General features: G+C 46.9%; 1 protein-coding gene across 2 annotated transcripts in view; it reads right to left on the reverse strand.

The window, feature by feature from the left end:
* The window catches only part of TMEM214 (transmembrane protein 214), a 256,765-nt gene that overhangs the window by 98,729 nt on the left and 133,334 nt on the right, over nucleotides 1-24,702 (reverse strand). For both annotated transcript variants that reach the window (XM_030198624.1, XM_030198623.1), the window contains exon 8: nucleotides 1,273-1,374. In XM_030198624.1, coding sequence (XP_030054484.1) covers nucleotides 1,273-1,374 — 102 coding nt within the window. The remainder of the gene's footprint in view (nucleotides 1-1,272; nucleotides 1,375-24,702) is intronic.

Raw genomic sequence — 24,702 nt, forward strand, 5'->3', positions numbered from 1 at the left:
ATTCAAAGTTAAAAGTGAGGCCTGCCCTGGGCAGTTGAGGCTCATTTGTTGAAATTCATTCAAAAGTGAAAGTGTTCTTTTTTTCTATAGGTAAAATATATTTTAATGTGTCATTCATTATGCTCTTAATATTTTTTTGTATTTACAATACGTTATTTGTCGTGTTTTTATGCTTGTAGACCCAACGCAGGCATTCGCCAACACGTGGGCCAGTCAGGTCCTTGAATAAAGTTGTCTCCTTGGTATCCTGGCTCCACCTCGTCGTTTCATCTGTGGTCCTCTACACTATTATTGCTCCATGCTATTGCCATGGACAAGTGTTTACACTGATCTGTACCAACACAGAAAAATGAAGGCAGATAAGGACCATATGGCCTAACCAGTCTGTCCACCCATGCCATCTACTCTCCCCATCACTCCCACAGAGATCCTATGGTACTTGTCCCAAGCGCTCTTGAATTCAGATACTGTTTTATCTCCACCACTTCCACCAGGAGGCCATTCCACGAATTTATCACCCTTTCCGTGAAGTAGTATTTCCTCAGGTTACTTCCAAGTCTATCCCCTTTCACCTTCATCCTATACCTCCTCATTCTAAAATCTTGTTAAGATCCTAGTAGCAGAGTTTCATAAACTGTGTAGCAAGATATCTGATATTACATGGTGTGGTAAGATTCCTGGAATTAAGATGATACTCTCCACTTGTCTTGCCAAGATAGAGTGTTAGCTCTGCCCAATTTGTGTTATGTATTATTGGGCCTCATGATTGGTGGCCCTGAGGGGTTGGTATGGGATAGATCCAACCTTACAGCAGGTCTCACCTGAAAAAGCAGCAGGCTAGTACAGTTTAACTTCTCTACTAGACCCACCTTAAACTGCTAGGAGAATCAAACCACCCTATTTTAACACAAACTTTAGCTATCTGGAGATTCCCCTGCAAACCTCTTGGTGTCTTGCTCAAGGCATCAGCAGCTAATTCACCTTTATACCATAATCCATATCTTTCTCTGATTACTTATCTGGATACCATGGTCTGGTATAATTGTGGCCTCTGCACAGTGGTGCAACTTATTAACCATTTAGTTTTTAAGAGCTTAGACGTATTACTGTATTAAAGCACTAATAAGTCCAACTGCATAAAAACAAACATGCCGTAAACAACATGCAATAATATGGATTAGCATGCACAGACATGGTATCATACTATTGTAAATCCAACCCTTTATGAACAGTTTTTTTATTACATCAGAATTCATTATAAATGAGCTATACCTGGGTGATAAAGAATTATTTGGCATAAAGGCAAAGTCCAGGAGAGGAAAAAAGTCCTTTGGTCCTATCATTCCAAATCCTTTGGTCAGGTTTGAGTGCATCCTATAAAAACAAACATGTTCTTGTCTTTAGTTTTTGCTTTCACTTCTATGGATCAGCTTCAGCAGAGATTCTAGGTATTCACAATTATCATGATGAGTTGAACTTGAAAGAGCAAGCCTTAGCAACATTTCAAGCACACTGGAATGTTACACTGTAAAGAGAAATAAATATTTATCTATACACAGATTGTGTGTGCCGGTCAGAGCATGATATAAAATACAAAGGTCTTATATAGCCCTTTGACCAAGGCTCCTTACAGTGAGGGATTTATGATGTTTTATATAAATAACATGGAAATGAGATGAAGTCATTGCAGTTACATGCTGCTGGGTATCCAGGTGAGAGTGTTTGTTGCTCAGAACAATACCATCATGCCATTTGTACACCTCTAAATCGATTTTAGCTCAAACTTTCTGCCAGGCAATTACAGGCATCTACGAAACATCTCCAAGGCCCGGGGTTAGTCTAATAGCAACATTTGTTCTTTTGGATTTCACTACATATACCTAATTAGCTAGAATGAACCAAATCTTAGGTAGGTGGAGATCAAATTTCTCTATGCTTAGCAAATCTTATGCCCTTCATGGTGATGCAGAGGAAGAAGAAAAAACACTGCAGCTATAGTCAACTTTGCAGCACTAAAACATTCCATCTTGATCAAGTAACCATTTTTAAGAGTGCATTGTTAACTTCTCTTTACCAAGCCTATAGAAACAAGGCTTCTTTAAACAGATTTCTTAAACAACTTTTCTGAGATACAGAAATCCACCTCAGAACCTAGGTTAAGAATATTTTGTTTAGGGCAGCTGTGGGCAATCACAGTCCTCGAGGGCTACAACTCAGTCAAGTTTTTGAGATAGCCACAATAAACATGCATGAGATCTATTTGCATAAAGTGGAAGTAGTACATGTAAATCAAGCTCATGCATATTCATTGTGGATATCTCAAAAGCCTGACAGGGTTGTGGCCTTTGAGAACCATACCTGCCCATCCCAGCTTTGGGGAAAGATCTCTTCCAGTCTTGCCATTTAAAAACCCGACCGGGTTGTGGCTTTTGAGGACTGTACCCTGCCCATCCCTGGTTTAGGGAATTATCTCCAGTTGTGCCATTCACCAACAGTGAATGTCTTCTCTGGAAGAGGTGGTAAAATTTTAAACCAGGACAGCATGTACTACTGAAAGGCCAACACTTGAAAGTTAATATCTTCAAGTGCTACATAAGCTATAATTTGTTATAGGATTTTTCCCACTTTGACATCACAGCCCTGGTTATAGTTTAGAGTCAGAAGCAATTTTGGGTGCAGCTGGAGGCAGTGTCATTAAAAATGTACTAAGACTCCAGCTTCAAAATAAAAAAAAAAAAAATAAAGATGGACACATATGGTAAATTTGTCATTATATATATATATATATATTGTGATATGCAGAGCCTGTCAGCTCTCCTTGATGGGGAGAAAATGCAGGGAAGTGCCATATATCGGTATATCTATCTATATAGTCCTGTATCTAAAAGTTAAATTTACCAGTATATTAGATCCTGAACAAAAAATGTAAGCCTAATATTAGTAGAAGTCAGAATCAGACAGCAGAAAAATAGAAGAGTCAGCTGAAGGGACTCCATAGCCCTGACAACAAGATACAAATATATGAAAATATTAAGCCGGTCTACCTGGAAATTAAGGTTGTGTTCAAATCAGTTCAAACATCAGTCTTAAGAACATAATCCAGCTTATTTTCAAAAGAGAAAGATGCCCATATTTCGACCCAAATCGGGAGATGGGCGTCTTTCTACCGTGGGCGTCCAAATCGGTATAATCGAAAGCCGATTTTGGGCGTCTTCAACTGCAATCTGTCGAGGAAATGGCCAAAGTTGACGGGGGCATGTTGGAGGCTGGACTGGGGCATATTTCTCGGCCGAGAGATGGGCTTCCTCGGCCGATAATCAAAAAAAAGAAAGGCGTTTTTAGCATGAATTTGGGTCACTTTTTTTGGACCCCTTTTTTTCATGAAGTCCCAAAAAGTGCCTTAAATGACCAGATGACCACCGAAGGGAATCAGGGATGACCACCCATGACTCCCCCAGTGGTCACTAACCCCCTCGCACCCAAAAAAAACAACTTTAAAAACTTTTTTTCCCCAGTCTGTATGCCAGCCTCAAATGTCATACCCAGCTCCATCACAGCAGTATGCAGGTCCCTGGAACAGTTGTTAGTGGGTGCAGTGGACTTCAGGCAGGTGGACCCAGGCCCATCCCCCCTACCTGTTACACTTGTGGTGGTAAATGGGAGCTCTCCAAACCACCCCCAAAACCCACCGTACCCAAATCTAGGTGCTCCCCTTCATCCATAAGTGCTATGGTAATGGTGTAGAGTTGTGGGGAGTGGGTTTTGGGGAGGATTTGGGGGGCTCAGCACCCAAGGGAAGGGAGCTATGGACTTCAGAGGTAGTTTGCTTTGTTTTTTTTTTAATTGTTACAAGTGCCCCCCCCCCCCCCTAGGGTGCCTGGTTGGTGTCCTGGCATGTGAGGGGGACCAGTGCACTACGAATCCTGGCTCCTCCCACAATCCAATGCCTTGGATTTGGTCATTGTTGAGCTCAAATCCACACAAATCCGATGCATTTGGCTGGCACAAATCGTATTATCTTGGCTGGCACAAACCGTATTATCGGAAAAAAGATGGACGCCCATTTTTTTCCCCCACCAATGCAGGAGGAAGGCATCCGATGCTAGCCTGTCATGGGCCTGAAGTATGGAACAGAACTGAGGGACCTTGTGATTGAGTTGAGTGGCAAAGAGCTGCACCGAGGGGGTGCCCACGCCCGGAAGATCTCGCGGCCAACACCCATGTTGAAAGACCATTTATGCAGTTGCTTGACCCTGCTCAGTCTGTTGGCCAGACTGTTGCTTTTGCCCGTCATATAAGTGGCCCGAAGGAACATGCCGTGCCTATGAGCCCAGTGGCACATCCAAACGGCCTCCTGACATGGAGAGTGAAATCTGGTGCCCCCCTGCTTGTTGGTGTAATATATTGCAACCTGGCTGTCTGTTTGAAGGAGCACAACTTGATGAGTCTGACATCTCTGAAAATCTTTAGAGCGTTCTAGATTGCCCGGAGCACCAGGAGGTTGATCTGAAGACCTGTTTCCTGCAGGGACCAAGCTCCTTGAGTGTGAAGTCTATCCACATGAGCTCCCCAATATAGGAGAAATGCATCTGATATCAGCACCTTTTAAAGCTGAGGAATTTGGAATGGAAGTCCCAGAGTCAAATTGGACACTCCGATAACACAGTCTAGATCCCCTGTAGCGTGGCACCACTGTGGATAGGGTCCCTTGAGCATCTCTCATATGAAGAAGTGTCATGGAGTCACAAACTGTGGAAGCCATTTGGCTTAACAGCCCCAACATCTGCCATGCTGTGACCTGCTGAGAGGCTCAAACCTGAGAAGCCATAGTGACTAGAGTGTCTGCTCTCAGTTCGTGAAGAAAGGCTCAAACCTTCTGCATATTGAGCAGGGCTCCAATGAACTCCAAAATTGTTGGGCAGGGTGAAGATGGGACTTGGGGTAGTTTAAAACGAACCTCAGTAGCTCCAGCACCTTAACAGTCTACCACATGGACTCCCAAGCATCGCCCTGCGACGTGCTCTTCATGAGCCAATCATCGAGGTAAGGGAACACATGGACCCCCCAGCCTACGCAGTGACGCTGCAACTACTGCTAGGTATTTGGTAAAGACCCTGGGTGCTGACGCAAGGCTAAAAGGCAACACGTGGTACTGGAAGTGATGTGTTCCCAGCCGAAAACGAAGATAATTCCAGTGAGCAGAAAGTATTGGAATGTGTGTGTATGCGTCTTTCAAGTCCAGAGAGCATAGTCAATTGTTTTCCTGAATCATAAGGAGAAGGGTGCCCAGGGAAACCATCCTGAACTTTTCTTTGACCAGGAACTTGTTCAGGGTCCTTAGGTCTAGAATGGGATGCATCCCCCCCCCCCCCCCCCCCCGTTTTCTTCTGCAAGAGGAAGTACCTGGAATAGAATCCCAGCACTTCCTTCCTTGGTGGAACGGGCCTCCAAGAAGGGCGGAGAGTTCCTCTGCAAGTACCTGCTCTGCAAATGCTGAAGTAATGAGCTCTCAGTGGGCAATTTGGAAGTTTTTAAAGTCAACTGAGGGTGTATTCGAGGCGGACTATTTGGAAAATCCCCCGGTCGGAGGTTATAAGGGGCCATCTTTTGTATAAAAATTTCAGCTTCTCTACTGACTGCCAGGTTGGACACTTGACAGCGGCTATGCTCTCCTGGAGCCAGTCAAAAGCTTGTCCCATGCTGTGACTGGGGAGAACAGCAGGGGCCTTAGGCTCACGCTGGGGCTGAGTCTGAGTAGGCTGGTGAGAAGAGGTGACATGCCTACATTTCTGGGAGTAGTAGGCACCCCTTCTAGGCTTGCCAAAATTCCTCCTAGATGAAGGGGCTGACACAGAAGGCTTCCAGCGGGAGAGAGAAGAGATGGTATCAGTATATTTGGTCAGCAACCTCCTCAACCTTCTTTCCAAAAAGGTTATAACTCCGGCATGGGGCATCCGCCAACCTCTGTTGGACAGAATGTTCCAAGTCAGAAACACATAGCCTTGAGAGTCTACACATTGCTATACTCTGAGTAAACATTGCAGACACCCCTGGCCAAGAACTTCTGCTGCTTGGCCAACTGGCATACTGACTTGACCTGCTCCGGTGGGAGAAAATCTGTCAAGTCCCAACAGCTTGCGCACAGAGTCCCGCAAGTACACACATGTAAAGAGCTGGTAGGACTGGATACAGGACACGAGCATTGAAGCCTGAAACATCTCTCCCCCAAAAGAGTGCAAGGTCATAGCTTCTCTGTCTGGGGGCACCGAGGCATAGTCTCCAGAGCTCTTAGCTCTCTTGAGAGCTGATTCCACCACCATGGAATTGTGAGGCAACTGGGGCCTATTAAAACCAGGTATACTGTGGATCCGATAGATGATGTTGATCTTCTTGGGTGGAACAAGGACCGACAGAGGAGACAAGTTCCTATTAAGGACTTCCTGGAGTACCTCATGGAGAGGGACAGTCAGCAGCCTCTCTAGGAGGAGATGTGTAGTACAGGACCTCAAGCATCTTAGCCCTGCGCTTGTCTTCTACTTCCAAACAAAATGGAATAGCCGCAGCTATTTCCTTCACAAAAGAAGAGAACGAAAGGCTCTCCAGAGGACACTTTCTCCTTTCAAGTGGAGGAGAGGGTTCAGAGAGGATTCCATAGGACTCATCTGAGGAAAAGTACCTTGGATCCTCCTCGGACTCTCGCGGGAGGGCAGAGACCGAACCTGCCTGGATGTAGAAGCACCATCTTCCCGAGAGGAGCGTTGAGTAGACAGTTCCCGCCTCAACTCCGGCGAAGCCTCCTCCACCGACATTGAGGGGGTACTAGCTTGGGTGGCAGTTGACACCGGGGCCGCACAGAGCACCAGAGTAGGAGGCCGCAACGCAGGCTGAGTGCCAAATGGAGCTGCAACAGTAGGTACAAACGCCCCCGGTATTGATGCACACCATTGAGTAAAGCCATCCAGCAGTTCAGGTAACAGGGCCCAGATATGCTCGAGGGCTGACACTGGGAAAAGCTGCAGTTCCAGCTGAGACAGGTTGCAGAACTGCAGAGGTCAAGATGAGAGCCGGGCTGTTGCTGCTCGAAGACCGATGCATCAGCATCTCCTGAGTGGAGGGGGAGCGGTCCTCCCAGCGCCAATACTTCTTGGGTGCTGAATCCCTTGACAACCCAGAGCTCCTGGCACCACGTGTCAAGGACGACCGATGCTTCTTAGCCTTCACTCGAAATTGAGACTGCTCGGTACTGATGAAGATAGCATCAAATATTCACGTCGCCTTGGAGTCGGGTCTGACACTGGCCAGTCCAAGAGGCCCTGCGCCCAGCAATCTGCATCGAGAAAGATGGAAACCCACTCGACGTACTACTGCTCCCAGTGTCTACGTTCAAAGCAGTCATGTGGACCGATGCAGTCTTTAACGTCGATGTCGAGAACTCGGACCGGCTCCAAAAATCTTCTCTCTGAGCCTTTCTGGACACTAGAGTCCTTCTCTTCATCCGAAGACAAAGGACACAATTAGCAGGTCTATGGTCAGGCCCTAAACACTGAAGTCACCAAGAATGGGTGTCTTTTCCAGATATTGTCCAACTGCACTGGGTACAGCGCTTAAACCCACTGGGAACTTTAGTGGACATGCATGGAAAAATGTCCGCAGCCAAATCAAATGAAGCGATGGTGGTGAAAAAGGGGCAAGGCACCAGAAAAAAGAAAGTGAAAAAATCCCGGCCGAAGTCAAGGCCTAAATGCAACCCAGTGACGTCGGAAAAGAAAGAAAACTTAACTGGCAAAATAAACAAAAATATAAGGGAAGAGGGACCCAAACATGGGTACACAAAAAGAATCTTCAAGAGAAAACCTATCGGCACAAAAAAAGCTCTACCAAACCGGACGTGTGAAGACACCCCGAAAAAACAGCCTCTCCACCATGGTTAAAAAAAAGCAAACAAAAAAAAAAAACCTAACTATAGTACCACATGCTTATGGTGAAGCAAGCAATACTCCGCTATCAAGGGATATGAGAGCTGCAATATCCCCAATAGGGCTGAATAACAGGACAAGTCCATCAAATGTGAAACATATCCCCAGGCATGCCAGTTATGCCAACACATACCAGTATCAAATTTAAACAGCTTGAGAAGTCTCTGAGGCATATAGTACCATCGGTAATAGCATTTTATATCCATTTTCGATCAACACACTGCTCACAGAAGGCATGAAAGGCTACTTAAAAGTAAGTTCCCATTTTCTCCATTCACAAGCAATCCCCAAGTCCTTTCCACAATGCTGTATATAATAATCTATGGAGGAAAAAGCCAAGATTTAATGCCAAATAAAGGCAGGAAATAGAACCTCTATCTCCCTCCCCCCTCATTGTCTGTTCTAATAAAGTCTCCTCAAGGCTAATTTCCGTGCACGCTATCCGGGAAATATAATTTCTAAGTTGTAAATAATGAAAGTGCTGATGGGGTGGCAGATCATATTCCTCTATGAAAAGAAACTCCCCATCTTCCCAAACCCTTAGCTGCCCATTGATGAAATATAGCACTTGTCATCCCAGGCATGAATCCCGGTGCATACTGTATTGCTGTTTGGAAAAAAAACAAAACAAAACAAAACAACACATGTCCTCTCCAGACACCATACCAGGTTTCAAGGGGGCCTCCTATATTTACCGGTACTCATGATACACTCAAGGATCTGGGAGAAAGGACGCCAAGGAGCTGCCCTCAGTAGTAACGATCCCACCCAGCCAGTGCCATGCGTACCCAAACCTTGGGAGAGAATGACAGCCAATCTGCCAAAATTTACAGTTGTGCTGTTTGATAGAATAATAATAATTTAAAAAAATAAGTTACTGTCATTCCACCCTTTTTCCTGAAATGATATAAGGCCCCAGGCCTGACTCGAGGAGGGTGTTTGTTCCAAATATAGTAGAGGAGTGTGGTAGCCGTGTTGATCATCACCCCACCCCTCACCTATCCACACCCATCCTGTTAGAATATCAATGATATGCTTTGATGTCCCCATGCATACCTCCTACCCACCCCCATCCTCCCAACCCTGTCAGACTGTCATAGTAATGCTTGAATGTTTTCACTTATATACACTGTCAGCTAGCACATTTGCTTATTTCCGATCTGACGAAGGACAACATTCGAAAGCTAATCAAGAAATGTATTAAGTTATGCCCAATAAAAAAGGTATCATCTTATTTTCTTTTCCATGTTTTATTTTGTTTGATTCCAAATATAGTGAAATACCTTTCTGTGTAATCTAAGAAAAAAAGCATTTGAGATTGGAAGGGACAAGGTCATAAACATGTACAGCAACTTCGGCAAAATCATTATTTTGATGGGACTAATTCGTCCCAAAATGTGAAAAATTATTTCTACAATTGTCTTAAGTATCTCAAGGTATATCTTGTCTCATTTAATGAAAAGAAGTGGAGAAAAAAAGACCTCAGTATCTCTCGGAGAACACCTTAGTTTGAACAATAAACTTTCATGAACATAGAGGGCTCCTTTTAATACTGGTCGAAAAAAAAAAACTCCACTAATATCAGTAATAGTCGTATAACAAAAACAAGATAACCTTTTTCAAGATACCAAATTGACTGGTGACTATGAAAATGCTGTTCACAAGCACACAGTACTTCTCTTGGATGATAAATCATGTTCTTTTGTTGTTCATATTCTTCAGGTAAATTATCCACAAATATCCCAACAGGGGTTCCCTGTTGCACCTTGACCAGGCTGCTTAAGGGGAAAAAATTCTTTTAAGTATAGTCCATCCAAAAACACGAAAATTACAGCTGTCAACAACCGTCTTTACTGGCTCTAAACAAAATGGCATATAACTTTTCAAGGACGCAGAGATTTAAACCCCACCTATGAAACATTTAAGCCCTCCTACCTAAGTCCCCATAAAGTTCTTTTGGCTTGGGGAGCAGATTCTGCGCATAGAGATCCTCTACCTTCCACGTTAAATTGACTCCTAAATAATGAATGGAGTGAGGAGCTCAGCAGTAAGGGAACTGAGACTTCAAAACAGGGACTGCCTCTGTGACCAAGGAAATATTCAAAATTTCAGATTTGGTTATATTTTATTTTGAGCCTAGATAAGGTCCCATAGCGCCCAACCTCCTCCCCTAAGTTCAGCAGTTGGATTCGTAACAGTCAGCAACATAGCAGCAAAAAGTTGTAATTTATAATGCGCCCCATTCCACTTAAGCCCAATTATAATGGGATATTGACTGTGCCAACGGCTCAATCACCAAAGCAAACAGCAATGGAGAAAGGGAACAGCCCTGTCTTGTTCCCCTATGCAGACGAAAGAAGGTGAAATTAGATCTTACCTGCTAATTTTCTTTCCTCTAGACCCTCCAGACCGGTCAAGACGCGTGGGTTATGTCCTCCTACCAGCAGAGGGAGACTGAGAAACACTGAGCTTTTGAATACTGTATATATAACCTGTGCAGTACATCCACTAGCCAGTATAACCCTGACAAAGCAGAGAAAACAAAAACACCAACTACAACGAATAACCCTGTACGTGGTCACTGCCAACTGGACACTTTCTTCATATCTTTCACTGTGCCCTTTTATTGAGTGTGCTTCCACAGGTGGACTACCAAACACGGTCACACCTGACCAGACTCATACCAACAAAAGTCTTAAACCATAGAAACCACACTCACAGCTGCCAAGAGAGAACAACAGACAAAACAGACCTCCTGGCCTAAAGTACAGACAGGGCGGGCCTTGACCGGTCTGGAGGGTCTAGAGGAAAGAAAATTAGCAGGTAAGATCTAGTTTCACCTTCCTCCACGACCCTCCAGACCGGTCAAGACGCGTGGGACGTACCAAAGCAGTAAACATCCTAAGGGCGGGATCCACGAAGGCCAGAGGTCAACACTGCAGCCCCAAAGCCTGCCGCGTCCTTGGCATGCACATCAATCCTGTAATGTTTAACAAAGGAATGCAATGACGACCAAACCGCCGCTCGACAAATATCTAACGGAGGAATCATACTACTCTCCGCCCAGGAGGTCGCCATTCCCCTGGTAGAATGAGCCGAAAACTCCTTAGGGACCACGCGGCCCTTCAGCAAATATGCAGAAGCAATTGACTCCTTCAACCATCTGGCTAGCGTAGCTTTGGAAGCTGCCGCGCCCTTTCTTGCACCACCATGAAGAACGAACAAACGATCAGAAAGTCTATAGTGCCGAGTTCTGGAAATATAACAGCGCAAGACTCTTCACACATCTAACTTGGCCAGTCGATGCTGCTCCGCATCCCCCGCCAAGTCACCCAAAACTGGCAAGGAAATAACTTGATTCACATGGAACTCTGAAACCACCTTGGGCAAAAAGGACGGCACTGGGCGCAACGAAACCTTCTCCTTGGAAAAAAACAAAAAGGGTTCTCTACAAGGCAAAGCCTGAAGTTCCGACACCCTCCGAGCTGAAGTAATAGCCACCAAGAACACTGTCATTAGGGAAAGATCCTTATCCAAAACAGAAACCAAGGGCTCAAACGGCGGCCTCACCAAAGCATCCAGAACGAGATTCAAATCCCACGGAGGCACCATCTGCCGCCGGGGCGGTCGCAGTAACTTAACACCCTTCAAAAAATGAACAACATCAGGACTAGAATCTAACGACTTCCCCTGGATCTTCCCACGAAAACACGACAAAGCCGCCACCTGTACCTTCAAGGAAGACAAGGCCAGACCCCTTTCCATACCATCCTGCAAAAACTCCAAGACATCCGTCACCGACGCTCGAAAGGGAAGAACCTGTCTACCTGCGCACCAATGCTCAAAGACTCTCCAGACCCGGACATACGCCAACGAAGTGGACTGCCTACGCGAACTCAACATCGTATCGATAACTCTAGACGAAAAACCTTTCTTCCTTAACCTGTGCCTCTCAAGAGCCAGGCCGTAAGCGAGAACCGATCCGGATCTGGCATAACTATCGGTCCCTGACACAACACCACTGAATCTGACAACGGCAGAGGATCCGCTACTGCCAGCCGAACCAGATCCCCGTACCACGGCCGACGCGGCCAATTCTGGGCTATCAAAATCACTTGTCCGGGGTGCCGAGCGATGCGCTGAACCACGCGACCGACCAACGGCCATGGAGGAAACACATACAGCAACTCCTGAGGCCAAGGCAGCAGAAGCGCATCTATGCCTTCCGCTCGAGGATCCCTCCGTCGACTGAAAAACCTCTGAACCTGAGTATTGCGGGCCGTTGCCGTGAGATCCATCACGGGAATTCCCCAGACTGACACAATGCGATTGAACACCGACCGATGAAGAGACCACTCTCTGGGGTATAGAGAATGCCTGCTTAGGTAATCTGCCTCCACGTTGTCTACTCCAGCCACATGTGCCGCGGAGAGCGCTAGAAGATGAACCTCCGCCCATTGGCACAACAGCGCCGCCTCCTCCGCGACCGCCTCTTTGTGCCCCCATGACGGTTGACATAAGCCACGGCGGTGGCGTTGTCGCAGAACACCCGGACTGCTTTCCGCAACAGAAGACTCAAACGCCTGAAGCGCTAACCGAATGGCCCGAGTTTCCAAACGATTGATGGACCACTGAGCTTCTGAGACCAGCGACCTTGAGCTACCTGACCGAGACAATGAGCTCTCCAGCCCTGGAGACTGGCGTCTGACGAGGACCACCCACTGCGGGGCCTCCAACGGCATTCCCTTTTCCAGATTGCATGGGTCTAGCCACCACCGGAGACTGAGGCGCGGTATTACCGGCAGCTGAAGGCGCATGTCCAACTCCTGAGACAGAGGTGACCACCGACTGAGAAGAGCTGACTGCAACTGCCGCATGTGCGCCCGGGCCCATGGAACTACCTCTATGGTGGCCGCCATCAACCCCAGGACTTGCAGATACTCCCGGGCCGTCGGAGCCGACTCTGCCAGAAAAAGACGAATCTGACCCTGCAACTTGCGAATCCGGGGGCCCGGCAAGAAGACTCGACCGTTCCTGGTATCGAAAAGAACCCCCAGATACTCCAGCGACGGCACCAGGTGACTCTTGCCGAAGTTCACTACCCAGCCCAGAGACTGAAGAAACTGAACCACTCGAGCAGTAGACACCTCGCTCTCCGACTGGGACTTGGCCCGAATCAACCAATCGTCCAGGTACGGGTGCACCAGAATACCCTGCTTCCGCAAGGCCGCCGCTACTACAACCATGATCTTGGAAAATGTTCGAGGAGCCGTTGCAAATCCGAAAGGCAGAGCACAAAACTGAAAATACTTCCCTAAAACCGCAAAGCGCAGAAATCGCTGATGAGCGGCCCGAATGGGGATGTGCAGATAAGCCTCCGTCAAATCCAAAGACGTGAGAAACTCCCCTTCCTGCACCGCGACAATGACCGACCTCAACGTTTCCACGCGAAAAGAGGGAACCCTGAGAACTGCATTGACTGTCTTCAGATCTAGGATAGGCCGAAAGGCATCCTCCTTCTTTGGGACCACAAAATAGATCGAATAGCAGCCCAAGCGGTGCTGAGCGGCGGGCACAGGTACCACCACCCCCAGACTGATCAGGCGAGCCAAAGTGTCCCGCACTGCTGCCCGCTTGAGCCTCGAATGACAAAGGGACGCCAGGAACCTTTCGGGAGGCGAGCTGACGAACTCCAGTGCATATCCGTCTCGCACCACCTCGAGAACCCACTAATCCGATGTGATTTGGGCCCAGTTCTGGTAAAACAGACTCAGCCGAGCCCCTACCCGAACCAGAGCCTGGGCCCGCACACCTTCATTGCGAATTACGCCCTGAAACCTGTCCTCCCGCGGAGAAATCCCGTCCTCCGCGCCAATTCCCATGAAAGGACTGGGTGCGCTGGAAAAACCGACCTCTACAGGACCCGCTAGTCCTCCCGGGCCTATACCGACGAGCCTCCTTAAACCGACCTCGGGAGGAAGTACCCCTGGTAGCCGCCTTGGGACGAAAATCCGGAAGGCAAGGGGTCTTGGCATCGCTGAGACCGCGCACCAACTTATCCAAATCCTCACCAAAAAGCATGGACCCCTTAAAGGGAAGCGAACACAACTTAGCTTTAGAGGCCGCGTCCGCGACCCAACCTCGCAACCAAAGGGCCCTACGTGCCCCCACCAGCAGAGTCATATTCTTGGCCGAGGCACGGAGCAAATCATAAAGCGCATCAGACAAAAAGGACGATCCCATCTTCAATTTGGCTAACTCCTGCACCCCCGAGGTCCCAACCTCCACCGAATCATCAAGAAGCTTCTCGGCCCAACAGAAACACTCCCGCGCAACCAGCCCCCCACAAACTGAGGCCTGCAGAGCCAGGGCCGACAAATCGAAACTGCGCTTGAGAAAGGACTCAAGCCTCCTATCCTGGGGATCACGGAGGGCGGTCCCACAGTCTACCGGAATAGCCGTGGCTTTTGTAACTGCTGTCACCACAGCATCAACTGTGGGTGCCTTAAAGGAATCTCTATCTTCCTGTGGAAGCGGATAAAGTCTTGTCATCGCTTTAGAAACTTTACAGGGAGAGTCCGGCGAATGCCACTCTTGAAACACCATATCCCGGAGATCCTTATTCATGGGAAAGGACCTAGCCTGCCGCTGAATCCCCTTAACCAAGGGATCCACCTGTCTAGCCTCCCCCAAAGCCGCCTCTGGCTGTTCAAACTTAAGGGTGGAAGAGACCTGCTCAATGAGATCCGCAAGCTCCTCCCTATGAAAAATCCTCACTACAGAAGGATCCTCTCCAGGCACCACCAAATCCGGATCCTGAGAGCCCTCAAACCCCTCAGAATCTCCTATTTCACTAAGAGCCCCTTCGGACCCTCCAGGAGAGAATCCCTCCTCGTCGTCCCACTCAAACCGAGGCCTCTTAGCCAGTGCTGGACTAGACCCCTCCCCTAAAAACGGGGGTCCCGACCTCCAGGCTTGATAGAGGGTCCAAACAAACTCTGGAGGAAAAGCCACGCCTCCTGGACCCTCCGGTACCACTTTTGGAGCCGACCCAGGGGCAGCAGAGCCCAAAACAGCTGATTCCGCGGGACGTGCAGAATCCAAAATGGCGGGTGTTCCCGCCAAAACTAAACTCGCTGACGCCGTCCTTGCCGGAGCTCCCGCCACCCCCGAACTAGCTGGAACCTCCGCAATTAACACCGGGGGCGCCGCCATCGACGAGGCCTGCTTCGGTTCGCCGCAGAGCCGGCACTGTCCTCCCGGAGATTGTACTCCTAGGCGTGAACACGCGCAACACCAGAGGAGTTTGCCTGCCATAACACTGAAGCTCACCACACGCTGAGCGAAGCGGCGCCAAAATTCTCACTCACCGCTTTCCCACAACAATCACTCGCACTGCTCTCTCGCTATACACAGGAATCGAACCTGCCGTCCGTTCCTAGTCAGATACAGGCCCAGATAGCTCTTAAAGAGACATCAACACAAATTGGCAGCTGACAAGTGGGAGGCACTCAAGACTACAATATTATAAAAGCAGCCGAGGCACAAAGCTGCCAGAATCTCCATAGAGAGCAGCACAGGGGGAGGGACATGAAAACAGGTGTGACACCCCAGGGGGAAAAACTGGGCCCCACCAGACCCAGGGCCCCGAAGCACTTTTTTCTGTTGTTTTTTTTTTTTTCAACACACGTACAGGGAATAGTCAAAAACCAATAAACTGGCAAGAAGAGTAAAATCCCCTTAACCGAATAGTCAAACTACCTCACCAGACTATTGAAGACTGCACAGGCTGTCCTTCTACCTCTGCTGAGACTGAGAAAATACTGGCTAGTGGATGTACTGCACAGGTTATATATACAGTATTCAAAAGCTCAGTGTTTCTCAGTCTCCCTCTGCTGGTAGGAGGACATAACCCATGCGTCTTGACTGGTCTGGAGGGTCGTGGAGGAACCTGTATAGGTGCCATTGATTTTAATACAGGCCTCAGGGGTGGCACAGATCTGATGTACCAGGTAACATCGGCCTGAAAAGCCCAAGGTGTCTAACAGGGTGAATATAAAGGGCCAGTGCACCCTGTCAAAGACCTTCTCTACATCCAGGGACAAGAGTGGGGGGACTTTAGTCTGGGGAGACCGCTGTATAACATGAATCGCCTTACACACATCATAAGGTTGCCTCCTTGCCACAAAACCTATTGGTCAACATGTATCAGCTGAGGCAAAATAAGTTGTAAGCGTTTTGCTACAATTTTGTAAAGATTTTATAAATTAAAGAGTAGTAAATCACCTGGACCAGATGGCATACATCTAAGGGTACTCAAAGAACTGAAGCATGAAATTGCTGGTCTTCTGTTAGTAATATGTAACCTGATGTTAAAATCAACAGTAGCACCTGAAGACTGGAGGGTGGCCAATGTAACGCCAATTTTTAAAACGAGTTCTAGGGGTGATCCGGGAAATTACAGACTGCCGGGAAAAATAGTGGAAACTATTATAAAGAATAAAATTACAGAACACATAGACAAACATGGTTTAATAAGTCAGAGGCAGCATGGGTTCAGCCAAGGGAAGTCTTGCCTCACCAATTTGCTTCATTTCTTTAAAGGTGTGAATAAACATGTGGATAAAGGTGAGCCGGCTGATGTAGTGTGTCTACATTTTCAGAAAGCTTTTGACAAAGTTCCCCATAAGAGACTCCTGCGAAAATTAAAGTGTCATGGGATAGGAGGCAAGGTGTGGATTAGTAATTGGCGAAAACAGAGGGTAGAGTTAAATGGTCATTTCTCTCAATGGAGGAGGGTGAATAATAGAGTGCCACAGGGATCAGTGCCTGGACCGGTGCAATTTAAGTTATTTATAAATGATATGGAAATCAGGACGACGAGTGAGGTGATTAAATTTGCAGATGACACAAAACTATTTGAGGTTAAAACACGTGTGGACTGTGAAATATTGCAGGAAAATCTTAGGAAATTGAAAGGCTGAGCATCCAAATGGCAGATGAAATTTAATGTGGCCAAATGCAAGGTGATGCACATTGGAAAGAATAATCTGAATCATAGTTACCCGATGCTAGGGTCCACCTTGGGGGTCACCAACCAAAAAAAAAAAAAAAAGATCTAGGTGCTGTTGTAGATAATGCGCTGAAATCTTATGCTCAATGTGTGTGGCAGCAGCCAAAAAAAAAGCAAACAGGATGCTAGGAATTATTAGGAAAGGGATGGTGAATAAGACTGAAAATACTATAATGCCTTTGTATTGCTCCATGGTGCGACCTCACCTTGAGTACTGCACTCAGTTCTAATTGCCATATCTCAAAAAATATATAGCAGAAATAGAAAATGTTCAAAGAAAAGCGACCAAAATGATAAAAGGGATGGACCTCCTCTCATATGAGGAAAGGCTAAAGAGGTTAGGGCTCTTCAGCTTGGAAAAGAGATGGATCAGGGGAGATATGATTGAGGTCTACAAAATCCTAAGTGGTGTAGAATAAGTAGAAGTAAATTGATCTTTTACTCATTCCACAAGTACAAGGACTAGGGGACATACTTTTAAAATAAATAAGGAGGACTTCCGGTTGGGCTATGGAGGAGTGAGGACGCGTGGCCACGCTGCTCCGAAGCGCCCGTTAGAGCCAATTGCTCAGAACCTGCTGAAATACCCCCGAAAAGGAAAATATATTCATTGTAGTGTGCAGTAGCGAACAAGAGCTGCGAAAAAACCGAAGAATCGAAAGGCATGACGTCTAAAGCTGTAAAAAAAAGACAGCCGCGAGAAGGGGCGAGGAGCGGAGGCCAAGATGGCGGACAAGAGCCAGCCGCCGTCTCCGACTCCGAGCTCGCAATGGGCGGCGGAGATTATACGGGAAGTATCGGATGCTGTTGAACAAACGGTGGACGGTAAATTTCAACAAATCCTGGACAAATTAGACGGCATGGAGGAGAGGTATGCGGCTATGGCGACAGATTTAAAAGAGGTGCAGCAAAGAATAAGCAGTGTGGAAGACGAGGTACAAAAAATTTCAGGAGAGGCCCCAGCGCTGCAAAAGCGAGTAACAGAACTGGAGGAGAAGTTGGAGGATATTGAGAACCGCTCGCGGCGGAATAATATCCGGCTGGTGGGCCTCCCCGAATCCCTGGGAGAGAGAGACCTAAGGGGCTTCTTAGAAAAATGGCTGCCGGAGGCCGCAGAGTTATCAGAATTGGAGGGAGAGCTCCGCGTGGAGCGTGCACACAGACTGGGGCCGCGAAGGGTGGAGGAATCGCGCCCCAGGATGACAATTCTAAAGATACTCAACGATGTCCACAAGCAACAGCTCCTGCAGGCGCTCCGAGGCGGCAAGCATCTGCGCTACCAAAACAACAAAATCCTCTGCTTTCAGGACTACTCTACTAAGGTAGCAGCAGCGCGGAGGGCGTTTGTACCGATATGCTCCAAACTTTTTGCTCAGAAGATTCGATTTAGCCTTCTGTATCCAGCAAAATTGAAAATAACAGCTAATGGCAAGGCGCACACGTTTGAGCAGGTGGAGGACGCTAAGGCATTCTTGGATGAGTTGGCAAAACAGGAGAGCAGCGGATGAGGTAGGTGAGGCTGCTTAGGGACGAATGTCTACATGGCTGGTAATATTGTTATAACTAAATGGATGGACTTGTCAATTAAAACTATAAGGCTCACAGAGGCTACGTGCTGTAACTCGGGCACAAATAAGATTAGTTAAAGCAAGTTGACATCGTTGAATATTTTGCTGGACTTAAAGGAGGGCGCCTTTGCCTCGTTGGGAATATGGCGACCTCCTATGTTTGATTAAGTGGGAGACATGGACTGCAGATGCCACAAGTCACAAAGCTGGAATACTTGCAGCATGCTACTGGAGGCAGGTGAATCTACCCGGGGGACGCCAAGACCCTGAGAGGGAGCGAGATGCATAAGCTGCGGCCCATAAGAAATACTGAACCTTGGAAGATGGCGATATGGCACAGAGTTCGGTTGGCTGGACATTCGTTGGAGGAAAGTTTATGCAGCTGCGGCTTGTTGGAAGCGTACAGTTTGAAGTATGCCTGTGGTAGGAGATGTGTCAGCCTATAAGAGAAGGAAAACCTTAGGGTGTGGACAGCTACGGCTGAGTAGGATAGTTACCTCCTTCTCAATAAAATGGAAGAACTAGATCTTGATAAACTTACTGTAAGTTTGGTAAGAAGGATTGGAGCAAGGGTAGGCGGCTACCGAATATGGTCCTGCAAAGACTGGAACAACATAAGAGGAAGACATCTGATAGGATATATGTGGGTTTGTGGGGCAATGAGTGGGGGGTAACAAGTATATTATCTGTGTTGTTTATAGACGACTTCTGTATGGGACGGGGTATAAGGGGGATTGAAGCTATTTACATATACCGGGTATTAGGGGGCTTCAAGCCTAGAATGGAAGGGAGCCGGATATATTCCGGACAAGTTTTGGGATTTCGGGGAAGGGAGAGGGAGGGGGGGTGGGAGGGGGGTTTTGGGGGTTTATTGTTATGTTATCCTTATTATGCTGGAAGCTATTGGACTGCTGGCTGTGCGCGTTGGAGGGGGGCTGTGGGAGATACAGCGTGTACGAGGGGAGGTACCTAAGGGCTGGGGGGTACACTCTCCACAGAATAGAACTCTGTTCAAGCTGCGATATGCAATAAATTGGAAGACTGGGGCAGGTTAAGGTGTTGTCCTGGAATGTGGGGGGGGGGGGGGGGGGGGGGGTTTCATCGCCTATAAAGCGGAAAAAACTTCTACAAGTTTTGCAGCGCCATGCAGTAGACGTAGCGTTCCTCCAGGAAACGCATTTGACCTCTTCAGAACATGAAAAATTCAAGGGAGGATGGGTGGAGGCAGTGGTGGGTTCCCCTGCTCAAAAAAAGAAGGCGGGGGTATTGATCCTATTTAGAAAGGGGCTGCAGTTGATTGTAACTTCGATTAAAAGAAGCACAGAGGGTAGATACGTATTGGTAGAGGTGGAGTTGGGGGGGATTCCATACATATTCTGCAATATATATGCACCTAACATATATAATAAGAAATTCCATAAAGAACTTGTGACACTGTTAACTCCATATCAGAGGAGCAATGTAATATTAGGGGGGGATTTTAACATGGTTTACGACCCGCAGATAGATAAGACTAGCCAAGGGGGTCTGGGGGCCAGACACTATTTGAGGGGGCTACCGTTCCTATGTGATACTTTAGAATTGCTTGATGTGTGGAGGGTATTACATCCGGGATGTAGGGATTATACGCACCTCTCCCGGGCCCATTCTTCTTTGTCCCGGATCGATTACATATTTATCTCAAAGCCTCTGTTTTCCAAAACGATCGGGGCGGAGATTGGGCCTGGTGAGATTTCAGACCACTCCCCAATTTGGGTGACGCTAGAGGTGGTGGGCGGCAAAAGAGGGTCAGGGGGATGGACATTTCCGTTTGAATTGTACCGAGATGCAAAATTCCAGGAACTCTTGCAGGCAAAATGGAGAGATTATGAGCATTATAATAGCGGCCATAAAGAACAATATGGGTTGTTTTGGGAGACAGCAAAAGCGGTCATGAGAGGAGAAATAATCGCATATAGGGCATGGAAGAGGAAACGGAGGGATAACGAGATATTACGGCTGGAAAGAGAAACTAGAACTCACAGGTTGAAATATGGGGCTGCCCAGACAGAAGAGCAGAAGTTTGCCCTTTTGCAGTCTCAGAGGGAACTAAATGAACTTTTACAGGAGAGGGCAAATAAATCTATCTTATATTATAAACACCAGTTATTTATGTATGGGAATAAGGCGGGGGCCTTGCTGGGCCGTTTAGTTAAGGGGAAGAAAGGGATAACTCAAATCCTACAAGTGAGAAACCACTCTGGAAAACTAGTCAGACTGGAAAAGGATATAGTAGAAAGTTTTAGGCATTATTATGCAAGACTCTATAGGGAGGACACGGGAATAATATCTGATAGCGCACTGTTCCTAGACAACATTAAGTTTCCGGTGTTGTCGGAGTCACAGAAAACACAACTTAACGCCCCTATAGGGGAAGGGGAATTAATTCTAGCATTGCAACAGAGTGATATTCACAAGGCACCAGGGCCAGACGGTTATAGTATGGCCTTTTACAAATTGTTGCAGGAACAGGTGACCCCACCTTTATTGAACCTATACAACTCTATGGCGACCTCAGGCTCAGCCCCAGAGACTTTCAGGATGGCTAAAATGATAGTGCTGTTAAAACCAGGCAAAGACCCGGAAGATATAAGCTCCTATAGACCAATATCATTGTTAAACTGCGATGCTAAATTATATGCAAAAATACTGGCAAATAGGCTGGCCCGGGTGCTGCCGGACTTGGTGGCATCACCACAGGTGGGGTTTGTAAAGGGCAGATCAGTGGTAAGCAATATGAGGGCCCTTATAGCCTCGTTGGAGAGAGTGGAAGAAAAAGGACAACCTTCTCTGCTAGTAAGTTTCGACGCAGAGAAGGCCTTTGATCGGGTGGCATGGAACTTCATGTTTGCTGTACTGGAAAGAGTAGGTATTGAGGGCCTCTTTCAAAGGGCGGTCGGAGCTCTGTATTGTAGCCCCCAAGCTTTTCTATGGGTCAATGGGGCACGGTCATCGAGTTTAGAAATACGGAGAGGCGTGAGACAGGGATGCCCTCTCTCCCCGCTGTTGTTCGCTCTGACGTTGGACCCCCTAGTCCGAGAGATAGTGACACACCCAGAAATCACTGGAGTAGACATGGGTAAACTGGGTTTTAAGATATCCGCATTTGCGGACGATATATTGGTGCATCTTACTAACCCTGGGAAGTCGCTTGAGGCTTTACTTGAATTATTCAGGGAGTATGGGGATTTTGCGGGCTTCCAAATTAATTTTTCAAAATCTTTAGCATTAACAGCCACAGATGCAGTGAGAAGGGAATGGGGGGAGGAATTTCCATTGAAATGGGCAAAGGACAGTCTCACTTACTTAGGGGTACAGGTGGCCATGAAAACGACGGCCTTTTACAGCCTTAACTATACAAAATTGCTGGACAATATGAAACACAGGTTGCAAAAATGGGCCATACTACCGTTGACGTTGCATGGGAGGGTGCAGCTCTTCAGAATGACAGAGTTCCCCAGGTGGTTATACACCTTACAAGTTCTACCGCTGTACTTGAGTAATAAAGATGTTAAGCTATTCCATAAATATTTGAGACGCTTTGTCTGGGGAGGGAAAAAGTCTAAAATGCCATTGGACTTGTTGGCAGGCTCATGGAAAGAGGGGGGTATAGGGCTCCCTGATATAAAGAAATATAACCAAGCGTGCTTGTTAAGACACTTGGGAGACTGGCTACTAGACAAGCAGGACTTTACCCCGCAAAAGTTAGAACAGGCTTTCTTTGCACCTTTTCACTTGCATTATCTACTTCATGGACCGCGGACCTTGGTGCCAAACCAATTTAAGAGCAGTTTACTCTTAGGCCCAATGCGGGCAGTCTGGAAAGATTTAACTAGAATATGGGGCGTGACAGCAGACATATCGGATATTATGCCGCTGCAAGGTAATCCTATGTTCTCGCCGGGCTCAGAAAATAGGGTGTTCCAAAGATGGGCATGTTCAGGCATTACAAGATTGGAACATGTTATGGGGTTGAGAGGAGGCCTGTTGAACCTGGGTGCACTGGGAGTAGGCATTAACGCAAGCCATGAGTTTGCTTACCAGCAATTGGCACATTATGTTCGGTCGCTTGACATGGCACATCTGAATGAGGGGCATGGGAGGAAAATGAGAGAATTATTTAAGGCAATACCTGGGGAAAGACTCTCCATATCGAGTCTATATAAGTTACTCTGGGCTAGATGTCCGCAAAAAGACACAACAGCAATTACTAAATGCTGGGCACGGGACATGCAGAAACCTGATTTGGTGTTAGATTATACAAAGTTGGTATCCCGTATACCTGGGATGTCTGTAAATGCAAGTTTGCGGGAATGTCAATTTCGCATTTTACACAGAGCCTATATGGCTAAACCACAGGTGTTTAAGATGGGAGGGGCGCCAGATCCCCTGTGTTCCAAATGTCAACGGAGTGAAGGCACACTCTACCATTGTCTATGGGAATGCCCCTTCATAAATCGGTATTGGGACAAGATTATGAAGTATTTGGAGGGCTTATTACAAGCCCGCATTAGCTGCACTCCCTTGGGGGTTATATTTGATAAGTACGAACTTTTTGCCTATCAAAGGGGGGGCCCGCGACAGTTGATCCGCAAGGCCTGCCTGATGGGGAAAAAAGTGATCATGAATGGGTGGGTAGGAACAGACCCACCAGATTTTTGGCACTGGAGGAATAGGTTCCATGATCTATTACTGCATGAGCGAAGGGCGGTGGGACCCTCCCCAAAGAAAAGAACCCGCTTCCTGGAAGTCTGGGGCCCTTATATTCAGTCGCTGTCTCCAAGAGCGCGCAGTTCAGTGTTAAATGGCTTATAGGATTTTTTTTTTTTTTGGGGGGGGGAGTAGGGGAATAGAGAATGGATAGGATGATGGAGGGGGAGGGAGTCGGAGAGTGGGAACAACACACAAGTTCCAATTATCGAGTTGATGGTAGGTATTTAGTAAAGGTGTACTGACCTCGTGCTTGCTCCTACCTCTTCTATAGGCACAATATACAATGTTAGCCTGTGCTATCCTGTTCATTAAACATTGAAAGAGTACAAAGAGGGGGAGCTGGGAAGGAACTTACGAAAGGTCGAGACTAGAGGGCTATAAATGACTCAAGGAGCACTCGCTTATCTTGGTATGTATATGTAAGTGAGCTATTGATGTCATTTCTCGGTATAGTCACTTATGAACATTGATATTAGCAAAGGATAGGGGGAAGGTCTGAGGGGAGGGCACGGGAATACTTATCATGTAAGCCACAACAAAAGGGGGGGCTGGGTAGTGGGAGGAGGGTGGGGAGGGGGGGGGAAAACCATATAAAAAACTTACGCCTTCTGTTAAAAGGCATTTGTGTGGTGTAAACCAGTCTTTTGGTCATGCTTGTACTTAATACATGTTATATGTGGTTTGCACTGTTAACTTTAATAAAAAACGTTGAAACATAAAATAAATAAGGAGGAAATATTATTTCACTCAATGAATAGTTAAGCTTTGGAACTCTTTACCAGAGGATATAGTAACAATGGTTAGCATATCTGGTATTAAAAAAGGTTTGGACAAGTTCCTGGAGGAAAAGTCCATAGTCTGCTATTGAGACAGACATGGGGAAGCAACTGCTTACCCTGGGATTGGCAGCATGGAGTGTTGCCACAATTTGGGTTTATGCCAGGTACCTGCCACATAGCTTGGCCACTGTTGGAAACAGGATACTGGGATGGACCACTGGTCTGACCCAGTATGGCTACTCTTATGTTCTTATGAAACGTTCTTGGAGAATGTTTTGAGGAGTTGCTGCTAAAGTCCAAAGAGAATACACCGTTAACCAAAAAGAAATATGGCAGCTCAAAAGAAACAAGTACAAAAGCCTTGAGTTACAAGGCTGCTAAAATTATCTCAGCCACATGGCTGTTATTACTGAACAAGGTTCAAATTTTGAAATAATAGGAGTATATTCCAATTCTCCAGATAACTCTGGAAGCAGTTTCAGGGATCCTCAATCTAAAAGGATTTGTAGCCTAGCTGCCATCATGACAGGAGCACAATGGCCATAGACAGAGAG

This window comes from Microcaecilia unicolor, chromosome 3, assembly GCF_901765095.1.
Source record: "Microcaecilia unicolor chromosome 3, aMicUni1.1, whole genome shotgun sequence".
In the NCBI taxonomy this organism is placed as follows: Eukaryota; Metazoa; Chordata; class Amphibia; order Gymnophiona; family Siphonopidae; genus Microcaecilia; species Microcaecilia unicolor.